The 19,184-nt window shown below is 47.2% G+C and overlaps 1 protein-coding gene across 4 annotated transcripts in view; it reads left to right on the top strand.

Annotated features, from left to right (window-relative positions):
• The window catches only part of HOXC4 (homeobox C4), a 44,704-nt gene extending 25,786 nt beyond the window's left edge, over positions 1 to 18,918 (top strand). For 2 of the 4 annotated variants that reach the window (XM_056798020.1, XM_056798017.1), the window contains exons 2-3: positions 15,810 to 17,203; positions 17,707 to 18,918. In XM_056798020.1, coding sequence (XP_056653998.1) covers positions 16,765 to 17,203; positions 17,707 to 18,065 — 798 coding nt within the window. In that variant the 5' untranslated portion in view covers positions 15,810 to 16,764 and the 3' untranslated portion in view covers positions 18,066 to 18,918. Of the gene's footprint in view, positions 1 to 11,044; positions 17,204 to 17,706 lie in introns of those variants that run through there. The other 2 variants (XM_056798018.1, XM_056798019.1) reach the window with 2 other exon arrangements.
• Positions 18,919 to 19,184: the final 266 nt, after the last annotated feature.

Raw genomic sequence — 19,184 nt, 5'->3', positions numbered from 1 at the left:
AATTTCAGCCTTACTCTAAGTGTCACCTTTGGGAGACTTTGGGAAAATGGATAGCAGTAGGGCGCACAAGGCAACGTCTCTCTTGGGGCGCTGGGCTTGACTCTGCTTTGGGATATATTCCCCATCTGACCCTTCCCCCTCATCCTATTGCTCTAGCTTTCTCGCTTCTCCCCACGGCTTTGATGGAAGTGACAGTTGAGTTTCCTTCCGAGGAAAGGAAGGAGTCAGGAGATCTGGGTCTAAGACAAACGTGGACATACAAACAACATCAATATCAATATCAATATCAACATGAAGACTTGAAGCCTCACGTACAACCCCAGCTTAAACATAGCACACAAACACGTATATTTGGCGTGTGTCTGACCTACAAATCTGGTCGAAAATTCTCTTCTCCCTCCCTTGGGCTCTTACTCACTTTCCTAGGCATAGTATTTCCAGTCGCCTTCTTCCACCCCACCCCCACCCCCCGCTCCCCACCCCCAATCCTGCCCTCCTTTGGCACTTTGCTTTGGCCAGTTTCACTGGTTTGTGTTTTTCACCAGGAAACAGGAAGGTGCTGATAGGGGACTCAGTTTCTTGGTCCTTCTATCGCCCCGAGCCACCTTTGCATGAACTTGGTTCCTCTGAGGAGAGGAGAAGGGGCATTAAACACTGCTTGCCCTTTCATCAGGTGCCAAGGTATCCTCACTGCGGCAGGAGGGAATGCTTGTATTTTTGTTCCTAGGTCTCTAACCCAGGGAGAGGTCAAACAACCAATCAGGCATGCGCTAAGCAGGGTCACATGCCTAACTCCAACCAATCAACAAAAAGTCCTTGGGTCTCTTTCTCTGTTCCCTCCCCCCGCCCCCCATGTCTTTTCCTTGTCCCCACACTCACTCCCCCACCCCCAACATTAATCTGCCCTCACCAACAAGGCAAGACTGGGAGCCATATTGCTCCGCGAATGGTGCTGGCATTCTCTTTGTGACTCTTTCTTTCTTTTGCTCCCATCCTACCTTGGGGAGCCCTGAGCTCGACTGACCTGATTTTAAGGATGTTGGGTCTCTAATCAAAATCTGAGTCCTCAAAGTCCAAAGCTAAAGGGTTACTGAGGCTCACGGGTGGGGTGGAAGGGAATTGTGCGGGTGATTCCTAGTGTGGACCTGTCCCCTTTGTGTTGGATGGTAAGCTTTAATGGCTTCTATTTTCCAAGCAATCCCCTTGATGCAGACTTTTAGAACCTAATCTCACAAGTGCTCAATTTCCCTCGAGTTTTCACTTTTGTCAGCGACCGGGGAGAGAGCCTGGTGCTGCGGTGAGGTGTGGGGATAGTGGGGTCAGAGTCAGGAGAGACTCTAGGAACTTACCTTTTAAGTAAGACTCGGAAGACCTGGGAGAAAACGTCCTTAAAGATGAGTCAAGAGTTTGTGGTAGAAATGAGTGTTTGAAGAGAGAAGGCAAGGAGCGAAGATTTTGTAAAGATGGAATTTGGTGGTTCCTGTTTGGGGGAGAAGCCTAAACATAACTGGGGATGGAGGGGCCTGACAGGCCAGAAAGTCCAGAAAGGGCCAATAGTCAAGTGGATATTGCACAGAGTTTCTGATGCAAACCATAAATCTGTTTGGGTTGCTAATTCTTCCCTCCTTTTCTTTTAAAAATATTATTTAAGGTTAGTTTATCCAGAGAAGAATGTCAATTATTGGATCTGTGTGTGTGTTTGTGTATATATGTGCAAAGTCTAACAGAGTAACAGTACATGTGTAGAGAGTCTGTCTCTGCATATGTATATCCGTGTGAATGATGGTGCATTAATGTGTCTAAGAAGGTGTAGTGAGAGTGCCCTATTTAAGAGGGCATATATTTAACCAGAGTTCATGTGGGTGGGTGTCTGTGCTAGAAAATGGATTAAGGGGCAGGGAAAGTGGTGAAGGTTGGTTTACAAAATACCTGTCTTTGGAGTCAATCATAAGGGTGATACAGACACCTAGGATCTTCTCTGCCTCCAACTTTATTTTTTTTTCAGAATTTTGTTCCAAGAATATTTTCCCTTGTTTTGCAGTCCAACTGGCAAGGGGAAATGCCTCTCTCCTTTGCTTCTAAACCCTCATTTCCCACCCCATCTCCATGACCCCTTCCTTTCACCTAAAATGTTGGTTTCTCCCCTCCACACTTTGGATATATCATACAACCTCGAGTCATCTTATCCAATTGTCCCTCTTTAGGTTGGGAGGGATTCTTTCCTTTTCTTCAAACTGAGTTCTAAGGGGGAAGCTAGGTGGGTCAATAGATTGAGAGTCAAGCTCAGAGACAGGAAGTCCTGAGTTCAAATCTAACCTCAGACACTTCCTAGCTGTGTGTGACTCTGGGCAAGTCACTTTATCCACATTGCCTAACCCTTACTGTTCTTCTGCCTTGTAACCAATACCCAGTACTGATTCTAAAACAGAAGGTAAGGATTAAAAAAAAAAAAAGAATGGGGAGGATGCCTAATTGGGTAAATGGAGAAAAAGTTGGAGTGTCCATTGTTCCAATTCTTGACTTGTTCTTTATATTTATTTGCTTTTCTAAGTGGAGGAATGGGGAGGGCAAATAGCCACATTGACGTGATCCCTGGGGTCAGGTAAAAAGATTAGGTAAAAAAGCTGAAGGAAAGAAGGACAGATGGTGGAAGTTGAGATTGAATCTTTGATTTGAAAACCCATCTTCTACAGATCACCTAATCACCCATCCTATATTCCTCTCTTTACTATTCAGAAATATATATATATATATAATTATATATGTATATGTACATATATAATTATATATGTATATATAAACATATATATATATATAGTTTTTTTTTTGCTATGAGGTCAGATCTTGGGGACCGAATTTTCAAAATCCAGCATCATCAGATTGGATTTCAGATAACTGAAGCCACTAAATCTGTGAGGGGTGTGGGTGGAGAGAGAATATAGTAATTGTGTTGATCTTGTCACTGGGAAATGTTTTCTCTGGAGAATTTCAGTTGAGTAAAGATAGACCCTGAGGATTGTTTAAACTAAACCAACTTTCACTCTCCATCAAGACTAGTAGGTTTGAAAGGAGAGAAGTAGAGATGAGATTTTTGTTTGTTTGTTTGAAGTTCCCTGTTTTGTTGTTGTTGTTTTGTTATGCTTGCATAGACAACACCTCTGAGTATTTTTCTGCAAGAGAAAGGCTCTGAATTCAACCCCTTGGTTATACTATAGTGTAGGAGAAAACCCAGTTTTGAAATGAGGACATCAAGGGACCTCCTGAAAAAGTAGTTCTGTTGAGGTTCTGAGGAAGAGAGATTAGAAAGGAGAAATAGGAAAGGAGATGTCCTTTTCTAGTCCCCTTCTTTTTATGGAGCCTGTATAAATCAATAATAATAATAAATCAATAAATCAATAGCTTTTTCCTTCTGTATATTATGCCAATGAAAAGAGCCTGGAAGGGTCTTCAGCACTTGGGGCAGAGGGTGTTTGTTGTAGAATGGAATGTGAGGAATATCAATCTTTGCCCATGTGCTTCCTTATTCCTTTAGAGATCCAGATTTTTCCTCTCCAATGGTTCCTTGGGAATGAAGAAGGAAACCCAGTCAGAAAAAAATGAATTTATGATACAGTGGAAGGATATGGAATGAAAAGATATGAATTCTAACCATAGTTCTGCTACTGTGTGACTTTACTATGTGTTTGTTCTCTTGGATCCTCAGTTTCTTCATTTATAATATAAAGTGATTGGAATAGATTATCTCCTCCAAAGTCCTTCAGAATGTATATCCAATGTATTGCAAAACATGTTAGGCACAGGTAGGTGGTTCAGTGAATGGAGAGTCAGGCCTAGAGACAGGAGGTCCTGGGTTCAAATTTGGCCTCAGATTCTTCCTAGCAATGTGACTCTGGGCAAGTCACTTAACCCTAAATTCCTAGCCCTTAACGCTCTTTCGCCTTGGAACCAGTATTTAGTATTGATTCTAAGACAGTAGGGAAGGTTTTGAAAAAAATATGTTAGATTTAACATGTTGCCCAATGTGTGCTGGAGGGGATTGGAGCTGCTCTGCATTGCTGCTGTCCCAGGGCCTCTTTGTACTCTCTTTCTTTTATACCATCCATATACCCTGGGAAGAACTCAATACTAGCTTCACCATGTGATTTAGAACATACTTTAGGAATTCCTGGATAAGGAATCCCAGGTGTAACTAATGATATCAAATATAACATCTGGTCTGTAACATAATATGTTGCATACAATGTTGGCGTGTTCCTGTGTGTAGTGGGATGTGTTTGTTTATCCTCAAACCCACAGATGTGTAGAGATATCCCCAGCAAGGAGCTCTATATGCTCACCTAACAATGGGTGTAGATATCATATACAACGCTACATCTCTTTGGACCTCTGTCTCTCTATTATAAACATGTGCATGTTTGTGCCTGTAGATCTGTGTATGTAGCAAAGATTCCGGTTTCTCCAATGGGCAGGAAGTTAGCTGCTCTCCCCCCAACAATTTAAACCAACCTTCTTTTCTCACCTTCTCTCTCTTTCCCTTCTCACCTATCCTTATCCCTCTGGCAATTCCCAGTCGATCCAAGTTTGTGCCTCAGAAACCCAAACTCACCTAGCAGACCCCACTGGCAACAGATCCTTCTCTCCAGTGACCTTTGGTGTGTTTATTTCTGTCTTGGCCAGGATTGTACTGGCTAAACTCTGGTAATGGCAAAGGGGAAAACTTTATCTTCTTTTGCTTCCCTCTTCCTTCTCCCTCTCCCCCACTGCTTGGGGAGTTAGCCCATTGGAATATCTGTTACTTAAATCCTCTTGGACTTCTTGATTGCACAGACGTTGGAGAAAATCTTTTTCAGTAAGTACTTAAAAAAAAGATAATTTTCTCATCAGTTGGAAAAATCAGGGGTAAGGGGTGTGGTGGTGGTTATTGCCTATGCCGTTTTGAATTATGCTTCCTTGATTTTCCATTCCTGGTGCAGGAGTGTTGGGGGTGGGATGGGGAGGGGAGTGGACAGGGTGTAAACTGAAGTTTTATTGAAGGTGTTTTTCCGCCAGGAGGAGAGACAGGGTCATAAACGCAGAGAGGAGGTTGTTTTGATCTGGTCCCTTCCCAGGAAATGGCATCTGAGGCTTTGCTTTGTAAATGCTCTCCAGCCTGCTATCTAAAAGGCATTTCACTCCCCAAGTCTCCACTATTGTCCCTCCCCGACAAATCCACCCCCCAATAAAACCCAATTAAAGAGGAAGCATGAGGGAAATTCTGTGTTCTGACTCTTAGCTCCCCAGCGCACCTATATGGGAAGAGGTCTCCCTCTGTTTCTGTTTCTGCCTGACTCTGTATGTCTGTCTGTCTCTTTTTGGTCCTCCTTTTGCTTCTTCATGGCCTACACACACACACACACACACACACACACACACACACACACACACACACCATAAATTGGAAAATTAGAAGTTATGTAACTGAACTCTTCCATTCCCTCCTGGCCCCCGAAATTCTCACTTTTCTGTGGAGCAAAAAAAGACTGCCTTCATTTTTTCCCCCCTTGGAGGGGAGAGTTGCTCCAACTGTCCCTCTTATTTTGTAGGTGTAGACACTTGGTCTGTCTTGCCTGTCCCCATCCCTTCACCCCAAGAAGATAAAAACTCCACAAACCTCAAGGCAGCCCCCAAATAACACTGAATGAAAAGAGAAAAGAGCTATTTGTACTAGCAATCTGAACGTGTTGGGATGCACCAGGGACAGGGCATACAGACAGGATCGGGAAGGATTCCCTCTTCAAGGGCCTTCTTGCCTCCATTGACCCCCTTCTCCCCCAGATATAGGGTTTGTGAGATTTACACTGGGGCTTGTGTGAGCAAAAGAGAAAAATCATGGTGGGGGGAGAGGGGGAGGGGAATGCAAGCTCCTGGCCCATCCAAGCCAGTGCTCTGGGACTGTGGCACAGAGTAATTAAGAGCTGTGTGCGAGTGAATGAGAGTAAGTGTGGGTAGCCTTCTTTCCTTGGTGGCTTTATGCTATACACGCCTGATGTCTCCTCTCTGTGGAGCTGCCTCCAAACAAAATCATATTTTATCCAAATGACCCCATTTCGTAATGTTAACGAGCCTTCCCCTCGTGACACCCAGAGCCCCCCGCTGCCTCTGAGTCTGCCTGAGGAGTATCCGAGGCCCATGTCGGAAGAGCTTTTCCCTTGGTCTGGTGGTGAGGGGGGAGGGAGGGAGGTAGAGAAAGAGAGGAGGGGAAGGGGGTAGAGGATAGAGCCAAATGAATCCCCCACCTGCGGCCTCAGTTTTGCCTCCACCAGAAGCAATGCCTCGGATCTCCCCGCCTTCCCCGCCCCCAGACTTGAGGGTTAATATTTCTCTCAAGAGAAATACCCCATATGCTATAAATGAGGGTATGTATTTCTCTGTTTATGGGGTCCTTGTATGGCGATCACACCCAGTGCCTTTCCTGGCTTGGAGATGCGTCTGCATTTGATACCTCTAGACGTCAGAGACACATTAACTTGGACATCCGTGTCCAGAGAAAAATGTGCCTTTCTAGAGAGAGTCCTGTACATGTGGTTGTGTATTTCAAGATCTTCTTCTGGGTATACAGCCAGATACTATTTATTTCATATACTGCCCTACCACAGAAGTGTCTGTTGAGGGGTCTTTCACTAGGGGCTAGCTCTCTCTCTACCATACCTGAGTGTACATTTTAGCCATTTCTTTTAATAGGTGGGTGCATATTTGGACATTTCAGTTAAATTCAAATCCACACTGATAGCCCTTTGCCCAGTGTATGGATTGTGTATACCAATGAATTTGCTAGTACATATTTATTAACCTCCCTTATTAATTTAAATGAACATTTCCTCAGCAATCAAATGCAGAAAACTACTTTTGTATTTATACATGTCTATTCTTATCATGTAATTGGTTGGTTTCAAATATCCGTTCTTTATTACACTTCTACTTTTCTGGCCTTCTTCAGATGCATATTTGTGTATTTAGACTTTTTTTAGAGATGGCCCCTACCTAGCCATAAATGTCTACTGGGGAGTGGGGTGGAGGCTGTCTCTTCATACCTCTGTCCATTTCTGTTATGAAGGGTATAGGGGGACAGGCATTTTTCTGGAGTATTTACTCAGCAGACTAAATGGCTCCCTGGCCACTCCTAGGTCTGACCTAACCTACTTTTTGCATTCCTGCCCTACAACCTCCATATCGCATGCTGGAGCCTAAACGAGAAGAAGGGAATGGTTATATCCCTCGTGCTGCCTGGTCTTGTGGACTCCCTGAGATACTTTGCCATTCCTCCAAATTCTTTGCTCATCCTTGGGCTGAGTTCTCATCTCACCCGTTTGCCTTCTGACTCTACTCATTGGAGCTTCCTGCCCTAGCTGCTTCATTCTAAAAAGAAGGAATGAAGTGAGGGAGAATCCTGAGATATTACCAAAAGGGTAGCACCCTAAAACTTTCTTCCCTTCCCTCTCTTCTCAAGTTGTCCCCAAAGCTAGTTTGGACACCTCCTCTTTCCCCTGGATCTCAGAGTATCGGAGGTGGGGTTCAATTTGTCCCCAATCTTCATGGTTTTCATTGGGGGACCAAAAAAGAGTGTAATGTCTCCCCTTTGGGGCTTTCAATGCTCCTTTCCTCCTCCCCAATTATGAAAGGTACCCAAAACCCAATTAAACATTACGCCCCCCCTCCAGCTCCCAGCAGCCCCGTTCTTATCGGCCTGAATTGATGCTCCAGCCGGCTCCTGTATATCATTTCCAAGATTTCTTCTGTCCAACTCCTCGGCTCCTTTGGCTTCCGCGGGTTTGACTAATGATCACTACACATGCCAACGTCTTCAGAATTCTAATAACCAAGAGCAGGCGAACTCTTATTTATCCTGTAACGTTTCTGCTCTGGGAAGGGGACTGAGGCTGGGGGAGTCAGTCTTGGGGGCGGAAAGGGGGTCAAGGTTGTAACTACGTGAAGTTTCGCTGAAGTTTTCCCTGTAGCCCAAAATCAGGTCCCCCCCCCCCCCAGCCCCCTGGGCTCGGGGAAAGGGCCTCATAAAAATACCAATAATAGTAACTAATGGCTGCAGTGTTGGAAGGGATCAGAGAATGAAAAGGACGTGAGGGAATAAGCGAGAAGCGTTTATTAGGTGTAAACAGATGAGAAATTAAACTGGAAAAATACGCTGATGGCCGATCAAATAGTTTGTAGGCAGAAAGTCAGCGCGGGAAAAGGTTATCGCCATCCCTTCTTGGGTCCTCTTTCCGAGCCTCGGAAATTGCACACACAGTTAGTTCTCTTGCACCTTGATTTCTCCCCTCTTTAAATCCCTCCAACCCCGGCCTGGGCAGATTCAAAGCCTCCGGCATTTAGTTTACGAGGAATGAAGAGGGAGCAGTGACAGAAAGATCTCGCCCCCCCCCCCCCCCCCCCCCCGCTTTTCCTGAGCAGGTATGCGAGCACCTTGGGAAGGTGTGGGGAGGCATACAGGGAAGAACTAAAAGCAAACCCAGCTTCCCGTCCTTCTGCGTTCGTACTCGCTCTTCCAGGTTCAAGTTGGGACTGTTTCGTTATACGCAAGTCTTCCCCTTAGCCATAGACAGTGGAGAGAGCACAGCGATTGGGAAGGGGTTTACCTTCTCTGCAGAAGTGTGGGTCTGCATTTGTGCCTGCAGAGGTCATGACTGGAGACCTTTTTACTGGAGCCCCAACTCCGGAACGTACGAGAGCAGGGACCCGCCGAACTGTTGGAACACAGAGAAAGAGGTGTAAGAAAATACCCACTGGTGACAACCCCAAAGACGGACTCCACAGAGAGGTGTCTGTCTGTTCAGGGGTCTGCCTCATCCCTAGCCCCATCCATACGCGCTTAAAGAGCTGAATGGATCACTAGGCGCAAATACAGAAAAGGTTGCTGTCCCGATTTCTGTCAAGGCACCCGCAAACAAACTGAAGGGTCTATATTTGCATATATTTCTGGATGGCACAGTAGCCGAATGCGAAACACAGTTAAATTCGAACTGGGAACAGACTAGAGGGGTACTGAAAGAGGAACAGCATTTGAGATAGCATAGCATACCCAGGGAAGAGACAGAAGATGGCTTTATTTTCTTTTTTGGACGCTAGAGCAAGATGGAATAATTCGGGGAGAATCCTATTGAAGCGAAAACAGCCTAGTGTGGAAACAGCAGCGATACTAAGTGTATTAGATGGTTCAGAGCCGAGAGGAAAATCTTAAAGGGAAGTGGGGAAATTTAAACGCTCAGACAGACTAGATTAAATATATATATATATTTTTTTTTAACATAAAAAATAATTGTTAACGTGGGAGCGAATCTCCAGTGCTCTGGGTGGCTTGCTTCACTTAGGTAAGGGCTCTTTCTGTTCCCAGGGGGGAGAGTTTTCGGGTTCAGAAAGAGGGTGAGAGAACATAAGAGGCGGATTGGAATTCTCTAGCTTGCAGTGGAAGAGAGGTGCGCACAGCTCAGGCAGAGACGGCGTCAGGAAAGCGAGAGGGATTTCTATCAAGTTGATTAACCGGTCACTATTGATTCATTTCCCCGCCTGGCCGGAGAAGACATAGGATGTCTCTTCTCAGAAGTCCGCCTTGCTTCAGGCCTTTGCTTTGGTCTCTACCACTCCTATCCCCCCCCCCCTCGTTTTTGTTTTGGTTTTGATTCTAGCGGGTCTGAGGCTCGGGAAGTGGGGTACTCATCCCCGGAGACGATTGATTTGTCCTTGAGAGAACCTATCTATGGGCTCAGTCGAGCTGGAGCAACCTCATCTGGAGGTACTGAGGGAGGGGGTTGGGGTCTTAGGTCTCAGGCCCGCGGAGAGAACGCCTAGATCCGTCAATCTGTCCTCGGTGCCCTCTTTCTGGAGAATGGGAAGCCTAGGGTTTTGTAGTGACTGGGTTGTTGGTAAGGGAGTTCTGTATTTTCAAAAACAGGGGTCCCTAAGGCTTAGGGAGCTGGCCTAGAGGGTCCTTTGGCAAGAAGTGTGTGTGTGTGTGGGGGGGGATCGCTGCTTGAAAAGGGGGCAAATGTTAAGGGAAAAACAGGGCTCTCTGACCTGCCGGTGGAAAAACGTTATTATTGCTATTATCACTATTAATAATAATGTTGATAGAGATGTAAGTTGGTGCGACTCTGGGTCAGCTGAGAAGTAGATAGACCTGAGGAGAGTTTAGAGAGCAGAGGTTCCAACGCATTATCCTTTCCCCAGCTTTATTTCGGCAGTGAGCTAAGGACTTCCCCCAGCAACTTTGCTATTTTCTAATTTTTGGAGAAGCTTAAGGACCTCCTTTTCCCTGAGGGAAACCGTATGCAAAAAGCAGATCCTCTCCACTGACCCCTTCATTTCTCTAGGCTCCCTCTGCATCAACCTTATTGATCCCACTTTCCTGGGCTTCTAGGCTTCCCCAGGAGAATGTAGGGATGGCTAAGGAGAGAGAAAGTCCAGCAAATGGGTGACGGACCCCTAGCCAGTCCCCAGCCAGCGAGTCGGCCTGGAAGAAGTCATTTTGGCCCCGAGGCCTTGTAAAGAAGCCTGTTTGCCTCTCTTCCAACCCCTCCTTTAAAACAGCCCCCAGCCCCAGAACCCTTGGGTTCCTCTCCACTAAAAGTGGGGCCAAAGCTGAGTCTGCCCGCAGTTTCTACCATATTGAATGGCTTAGAGGAGTCCTCAGCAAGCTCGCTAAAATATTTCTGCCCAGCTGCAGGAGCCAGCAAAGGTTGGGAGCGCCTTCACTAAGCCGTGCTAAAGCCAGGCTGGTTTGCAGGCCCTTAAAAGACACAACAGCACTCCCACCCCCACCCCCATTAAAAGTAAAAGTCTTTCCTTTCCAAGAATGAAAGTTCGGCTTACAGACCTCCAGTAGTTTCAGCTTCCTCCATCCAAGGGTCGGAGATTGAAAAAGTAAAAATGAAATTTAAAAAAAGGAGGAGGAGGAGGAGGAGGAGGAGGAGGTGGGGGGTCAAGAGCAGAGGCTCACATTGAGGGGGGTGGAATTCAGTCGACCCGCACGGGCTGTGTGAAGGGGGCTGGGGGGGGGGGATGTGGAGACCAAAGCCCAAACTAACAATTTCTCCAGCATAAAAATGAAACATCAAATTCGTTAGCCCAGGGCCTTCATTTTTCCCCTTCCACATTATAACTAGTTATTGAACTCACTGGAAGATCTAAAGGCCATTTGCGAAGAGACAAATTTCAATGGAGTTTCCCCATCAATAACTCTATGGCAGTGACCTATTGGAACAAGTCAAACAACCGAGGTGAAATGCGGGTCACTCTGTCTAACCAATATTAAAATGCGTCCACTTTTTAAAAAGCCACTTTAAACGAGATTTGAAGAAAATTGAATTCCAGGGAAAGGAAGGGGAAGGGGGGCGAGTCAGAAGAGGACCTTGTCCATGATCTGCGAACAAACAAGAGAAATTCATCTTTAATATTTTAAAAGAGGGGAAATGAACGGGTCCATAATTGGTTTTTTTGAGACTATGGGCGATTGTGGGGGGTGGGGAAGGTTGAGCATTTTCTAGTGACACGTCCGGGTTATTAAAATCATTTTAGACCAATTCATTACTTTTACTGACAAGAGATTTAAGAAAAAATCAATTAAGCATTTGCATATTCCTTTGCATACATTAGTCCTGTCTGCCAGGCGTCATAAAGGAACAAAACCAGAAGGGGACCTCGCTTCAGTTTGGAGCTTTCAAGTTGTTGGGGGGGGGGGGGCAGAAATTAAAATGGAATTAATTACTTGTCATCTAGAAGTCAACTTATTTAGAAAGGAAAAAGAGGGAGGGCTGTGGAAGTCTCTTTTCTTTCAAAAAATCCTGCAGTTTGTGGAGTGGGGGAGGGGACGACCATGATCTTCTCTCCCATTCTTTCCCTCCAACCAAAAAGACAAAAAAAAAATCGCCAAATCCAAATTGAAGCACCCCTTCCTCCCCCCCACCCCCACACACTTTCTCCCTTGGAAAAGGAGGGAGTGGGGCAAGCCTAAAGGCTGAGGGTGGTTTTGTTTTTTTTTTTTTTAAGCATCACAAAGTCTCAAGAGCTACTTATGTTCTCGGGCCACAGATTGTTAATGGGAGGGGGGAGCGAATATAGGTTATCCAACGGTCAATATGGTAATGCCGGACACAATAACGCCACACACACAATGAACACTTATTTTTCTTCAGTACTGTCAGAAGGGAAGCGCTTTGTACTGAAACATGTTTCCGAAAAGAGAAACCAGATCTAGACGCAGAGAAAGGCGACAGGAGGGGGGGGGGGGCACAGAGACCGTAAATGCAGGGGGAAATGTACCAAGCAAACAAAAATAAAATTAGGAAATCGCAGGATGGATGCATGTATGGCTGGAGTGAGAGATGGCTGCTTAGGATAAGGCAAGGGGGAGGAGGATGAGCTTAGCTGGCCATGGGGGTGGGAAGGCAGAGGGGGGAATACAAAAGGATTGAGGAGATTAGGATGGAAGTGTTTTTCACACGCCATGGAAGCCCCAGTGGCTCCTCTTTGGGTCCTGTGTACAAGCAGCAAATCTATAGAAGGAAGCAAGTTGGGGTATGTGGAATATTCCATGGTTGAACCATGTATGTCATTAGAGGTAAAGAACCTATGGATATGCTTGCCCACAAAATAGCTTTCAAACCACAGGGAAAGTGTATGCAGTTCTCATCAAATATATATGTGTATATAGAGAAATAGGTGTGTGTGCACAGAGTCCTATCGCCGTCCAAGTGTGTGGCTATCAGCACCCAGATTTCTTTTCGGATCCAAAAATTCATTGAGATGTACAAATATGGTATTAAATCCCGGTGTGTGGGCATCTTTATGGCGCACATGCTGGCATTTAGCGTGATGTCTGTGTGTATATTGTTAGCTAACAATGTCGTTAATATTAGCTAAATGCAGTTAAATTCAATCCCTGGCCCTGTGGGCAGGGTAGTCTCTGGAACACAGCCGTACCTGCAAAACCAGAAGATTTTCAGGCATGCATCTGTGTGGTCCTCCGTGCAGATAAGCAATTGAGTCTAGCAAAGGTTAGTCTTTGGAAACAGGAAGGAGAGTGTGAGGAGTTTGGAGAGCAGAGGGCTGGGGCTGGGAAGAGAGAGTGATAGATGTTTCCAGAGAAAATCTCAGTGGATGAGTCCCCTAACATATGATGAAAGCCATTCCCCTCTGATATCCATGCACATAGAGAAAGTATCTATTTATTTATCTGTCTGCCTATCTATCTGACTATCCATCAGTTATCCATCCATCAATTATGCATCCATCCATCTCTCTCTCTCTCTCTCTCTCTCTCTCTCTCTCTCTCTCTCTCTCTCACTCTCTCTCTCCATTTGTGAAGGTGTTTCCTCACTGGGAAGCTCCCTTAAATGATGAAGTCACAGGTGAGAGGGGAGGAAATGAAGGATGGATATATATTATATGTAAATATACACACATGTAAATGCATGTGTATGTATACACACAGATACATGCACATATATGCATAAGACCTATATGTATGTGTGTTTGCATGTATCCAGAATGTTGATAAGGATCCAAGAGGAAGATTCCACCAGCATCAGGCCTAGAAAGGAGATTCTGAATATTTGTGAAAAGCTTCTTCACCTTCTCTTCTCTCTCAGTCTCACCTGATAGCATCCTGACTTTTCAGTGTCCCAGCGGAGAAAACTGCTTTCCAGCCCATGATTATTAGCCAGTCATTCTCTCCCCTAGCCTGGAATTCCTCTGCTTACCTCCTCCTTCCAACAGAATCTTCCTTTCCCCCAATTAATCCCTGCTCCAACTCAGTATGCTCAGATCAGCCTCTCCTGCTCCCTCCCTCCCACCCCCAACCTAGTTTTTTCAACCAAGTTTGGAAACTCAGCCTCTGATTTCCCAGAATGGATTATTCAGGGCTCCGGGGAATTCAAGCATTCCACCCCAATCCCATTGAGGGTATGTATGTGTGTGCACCAGAAGGGTGCTTTCTCTCCCCTTCTGGGAGAAGGAATGTGCCCCTTTCCCTACACACACTCCCTCACCCCCATGCATAGCCAAAGCTCCTAGTCTATGGTATGCACAACCTTGGTACTGAAGGATATAGGTATAATACTGGTGGGCAGGTGTGGTAGAAAAAGACTAGGAAACTCTTTGATCTGAAGCCTTGGGTCAGAGGAGAAACAAAAAAGAGGAAAATGGGAGTGGGTAGCACTTTCAAGATGAATAAACTTGTTTGCCAACAATCAGAGCAGTGTATAGCTGCTATTTGGAGGTTTAATTTGGTTTCTTTTTATTCTCCTCTGTCCCCTCCCTTTCCCTCTTCGCCTCAATCTCTTAATGAGAGGGAGGGGGCTTAATTTAGGGGGAGAGGAGATCTTTCCCCCTCTCCCCATCCAAGTTCTAGAAGCAGACGGGATGAGCACTGACTCTCCCTGCTCTAGTCTCTCTCTCTCTCTCTCTCTCTCTCTCTCTCTCTCTCTCTCTCTCTCTCTCTCTCTCTCTCTCTCTCTCTCTCTCTCTCTCTCTCTCTCTCTCCCTCCCTCTCCCTCTCTCCCTTTCCTTTCCCCTTCCCATTCCCTTAATTGCAGATGTTCTAATTAAACCCTCAAATAGTTGTTATGCTGTTTTAAAAGGTACTTATTCAAGTGTCAACCAGGCCGGGAGGGGAGGGGAGGCAGCCGTAGTGGCAGTGGCAGCGCAGGGTGGCGAATTAAAGGTAGATTGACTAATCACGGCGGCGATCATAATAATAAAATCAGAGGGGGAAAAAATCACATTATGACTTTTCGTGGAAAGAAGGGAGCAGGCAGCGGCCGCCAGCAGCACGCCTACTCCGACACAAAGAGCCTCGGCGATTCCCCTAGACTGATTTATGACGTTTTACAGCCCTATAAAAGCTGCAGCGACGAGGCAAACGCTCCTACCACCGCTGGCAGATTTAGTCTAATAAATAAAACATAAACAGTTAACTTTATGTGTCACTTTTATTGTTATCAAGTAAAATATAGCTGGGCCCGGCAAGCTATGATTTTAAACTATAATTGTTATCGAGTACAACAAGGGGACCCGGCTCCCTCCCTTCCTGACTCTTCTCTCCTCTCCTCTTCCCTGCCCCCCTGCCCCCACCCCCCAAACCAGGACTTATCCAGGGGCAGTTCCTTGGAATCGATGTCATGAAGTGGCTTCTTCCGCTCAGGCCAGGGCACCGTGTATTGGGCCTTCATTTCCCCCACCTTGGTGGGGTTCCTACTTCTCTCCCCCTTCCCCCTTCTGGAAGCCGTCAGGGTGGTCTAATTTGAGGGGAATGGGGATGGAGAAGGGCCTCGGTAGGCGTCTCCTCAGGTCCCAATACCAGCCCCCCCCCCCAACTCTTTTCTCTCTTCTTCCTTGTCCCTCCCTTCCCGCCCCTTAGGCCCAGCTGAGTCAGAACCTAGTTCTGCAGACCAGAATCTCTCCCCTTCCCCGGTTTCCAGTGCTCCCTCCACCAAAAGGACCCCACTCCTACCAGGCTCCCTGTCTCCCCCAAACTCTGGCTGCTAGGAGGACGGGGGAAGTTCTGCTCTTCTGACTCAGCCTTGAGCCAAGGGTGTTCTGGGATGCATGTGTGAGTGTGTTTACACACGTGTACCCTAGATGCTGCCTTACACTCAACTGTCAGGTATCCCCATGAAATCACACAGCCTTCTATCACACCAAAAGGGAGTCGTCTGTGGGTATATGGCTCTCTGCATCTCTTTGGGCAATAGCTCCAGACGGAGGTCAGTCTTGGTCGAGTTCTGTAAATGTTACCAGTTTTTTTCCTTCCCAAATCTCAGATGCAGACCTTTTAGATGATTTGCCAGAGCTGGAAAGCCAAGGTAGGACCCTGAAAAAAGTCCCACCAGTGAGAATGGAAGGCAAGGTGAAGCTCTGCTTCTAGGGGGAGAGGCTGTGAGAATGGGGGAGCCCAGAGGAAGAGTTCTGAATTCTGCCTTTTTCCAAAGACATAGCATCTCTCTCCAGCCAAGTTAAGGGTATCCAGACCTTCAGGCATGACATCAAAGTCATTCGCACACAGCCAGCTCTACCTGCCAGGTAAAATTCTTTCTCCCCACCCCCCTCCCCACAGGCAGATTGGGAGGGAGAGGAGGGCTGGAAAGAGCGCGTCTGAGTGGGGCAGAGAAGGGCATGGATTCTGATCTTCTCAGCCTCTCTGGCTCAGTCTGGTGCCTTCTTCCACCCAACCTCCATTCCCAGTCCCCTGCTCCAACTTCACACTCTTCATGGGAAAAGGGAGAGCTGCTCCTCGACCTAGACAGACTGAGACACACAACCATTAATGTATTCATTGGGGGGTGAAAATACATCCAAACGAGGAGACGCGAAGCAACTGGGATGTGGGGCTCCCTCACACCATCTTCCTACGCCCCAAATCAGATTCTCCTCCTTTCTGCCTGGGACTGCCTGGGGGGCTCCCCTCGCCTTCTTGGGCTGGAGGGATCCAACTGGGTGAGGGCTTGAAGGGAGACACCCCAGTTCCGGGCAGCCTGGGGCTGGTCTCCCCCTGACAAAGCCCCCCACACACCCCCACACCACCACCACCAGGAAAAAAATTGGATACATTTTGAATAAAGCGATTCTGTTCCTTATCCGGGGACTAGGTTGCTTGGCGTGATTGGCCGGCGGAGTCACATGGTGAAAGTAACTTTACAGGGTCGCTAGCTAGTAGGAGGGCTTTATGGAGCAGAAAAACGACAAAGCGAGAAAAATTATTTTCCACTCCAGAAATTAATGATCATGAGCTCCTATTTGATGGACTCTAACTACATCGATCCGAAATTTCCTCCATGCGAGGAATATTCGCAAAATAGCTACATCCCTGAGCATAGTCCGGAATATTACGGCCGGACCAGGGAATCAGGATTTCAACATCACCACCAAGAGCTGTACCCACCACCACCTCCACGGTCTAGCTATCCCGAGCGCCAATATAGCTGTACCAGTCTCCAGGGACCGGGCAATCCGAGAGGCCACGGGCCGGCTCAGGCGGGGCACCATCACCCCGAGAAATCGCAGCCGCTCTGCGAGCCAGCTCCTCTCTCCGGCTCCTCCACTTCCCCCTCCCCAGCCCCGCCAGCCTGCAGCCAGCCAGCCCCAGATCATCCCTCCAGCGCCGCATCCAAGCAGCCCATAGTGTATCCATGGATGAAAAAAATCCACGTTAGCACGGGTAGGCAACTTTGCTTTTTTGCTCTCCTCCTCCCTCCCCTCTTCCCCTACACTTCCCACCCTCCCCAGTCCCCCTCCGGCTCCCGTCCTCCTTTCTCTCCTTCCCCCTCTCTCTCTCCAGGAGCGTCTCTGGGTTAGCACAATTGAACTGGATTTACGAGCGAGAATGGGTAATTACATCCCCCATAAATTTTATGGCTTAGCTACTCTGGGCAGTCCGAGCCATGTGCTAGGATCTGTTATGTATGTGAGAAAACTCTGCTCGCTTTCTAAGGGCGCATAAATAATTCAGTGGCGTTACAATGAGGATTCCCCCCTTATTAGACTACAAAGTCTTCTGCGTCCGTCCCTCAAGTTCTTTATAACCCATTTAGTTCGATGACTTGATTATTTTCCCCCTCCTGCTCCTCCGAGCTGAGAAGGGGGTGGGGGTTGGGGGTCAGGAAAGCCTGCTGCCTCTGAACCCCCTATCTGCTTTTCCCATCCCCCTCCCCTCCCCCCTAGTGAACCCCAATTATAATGGAGGGGAACCCAAGCGTTCGAGGACAGCCTACACCCGCCAGCAGGTCCTGGAATTAGAAAAAGAGTTTCATTACAACCGCTACCTGACCCGGAGGAGAAGGATCGAGATCGCCCACTCGCTGTGTCTCTCCGAGCGGCAGATCAAAATTTGGTTCCAAAACCGTCGCATGAAATGGAAGAAGGACCACCGGCTCCCCAACACCAAAGTCAGATCGGCCCCACCGGCCGCCGGAGCGGCGCCCAGCGCCCTGCCCGCCACCACCCCCGGCCCTACTGAAGACCATTCCCAAAGCTCAACACCACAGGAGCAGCAGCGAGCAGAGGACATTACCAGGTTATAAAACATAAATCACACCCCCTCGCCCCCGTCCCCACCCCACCCCCACACAAATTGACTCTTATTTATAGAATCTAATATATATAAATATATATTTTGGTTCTTTCTCCCCCCTCCCCCCCCCACCTCTCGTCCTTCGCTTATTCCAAACAGAAACAACAACAGCTACGTGGAAACGAGCCCCCACCCCCTCCCCATCCCTTCTCTCCCTTCCACTGTTAAGGACCCTTTGAAGCATGTGATGTTGTCTTAGCATGGTACCTGCGGGGCTTTTTTTAGGCCGTTTGGGGGTTTTATTTATTTTTTAAGAAAAAAAAGAAGCAAAAAAAGACACAAAAACAAAAGAGATTATATATTGCAAGGTGCGATGGTCCGGGGCTGGGGAATTCGCAGGGGGAAAGAGGGAAGGGAAAGGAAAGAGACGTTTTTAGGCCAATTCTTCTGTTTCTTCTTTTCCTTTTTTCCCCCTTAGGCCTTTTGCATTGAGAAATGCATCAGGGGAGGTGAGGGAGGGGAAGTCATTTTAAGGAGAACAAAGCTATGAAGTTCTTTTGTATCATTGTGGGGGGGGGAGTGGGAGGAGAAGGGGGGGAAGGCAGCAGACAAAGCTAAATGCATCTCGGGAGCCTCTCCTAGCTGTTCAGTTTGAGGAGCCAAAAGAATATCAAAAAGAACTTTCCGTTCTGAGACGGAAACTCCAGCCCTTAGGTAGGACCGGCCCCCCCCCCCCCCTCGTGCTCATTGTGGTTTGGGGACTGAATTTCCTTGGTTATTGTAAAACTTGCAATAAAGAATTTTAGTGTTGGTGTGAAGTGCCCCGTGATCAATAATAAACCAGTGAATGTGAATTAGTTTTACTTCATGTCTGATGGTTTCTTTTTTCTTCCCCCTCTCCTCCTGGGGACTTGGGCTGCTGCTGCTGCTGCTGCTGCTCTAATCCCACCTTCTCCCTAGTTGCCTGCTAAGTTTACTCTAAGCAAACATCCTCCAGTTTTCCAGTGTCCTTAGAAGGACCAGGAAGGGAAGGGAGGTGTGTGTTGGTGACTGTGTGTGGGTGTCTGTGTGTGGGGGGCTGAGGGCTCAGCTCAGAGGTTCACAGGGCACCCTAGGGTGGCCTTCTCCT

Source organism: Monodelphis domestica, chromosome 5, assembly GCF_027887165.1.
Source record: "Monodelphis domestica isolate mMonDom1 chromosome 5, mMonDom1.pri, whole genome shotgun sequence".
In the NCBI taxonomy this organism is placed as follows: Eukaryota; Metazoa; Chordata; class Mammalia; order Didelphimorphia; family Didelphidae; genus Monodelphis; species Monodelphis domestica.
The sequence above is the reverse complement of the archived record's forward strand: the minus strand, read 5'-3'. Positions and strand labels throughout refer to the sequence as shown.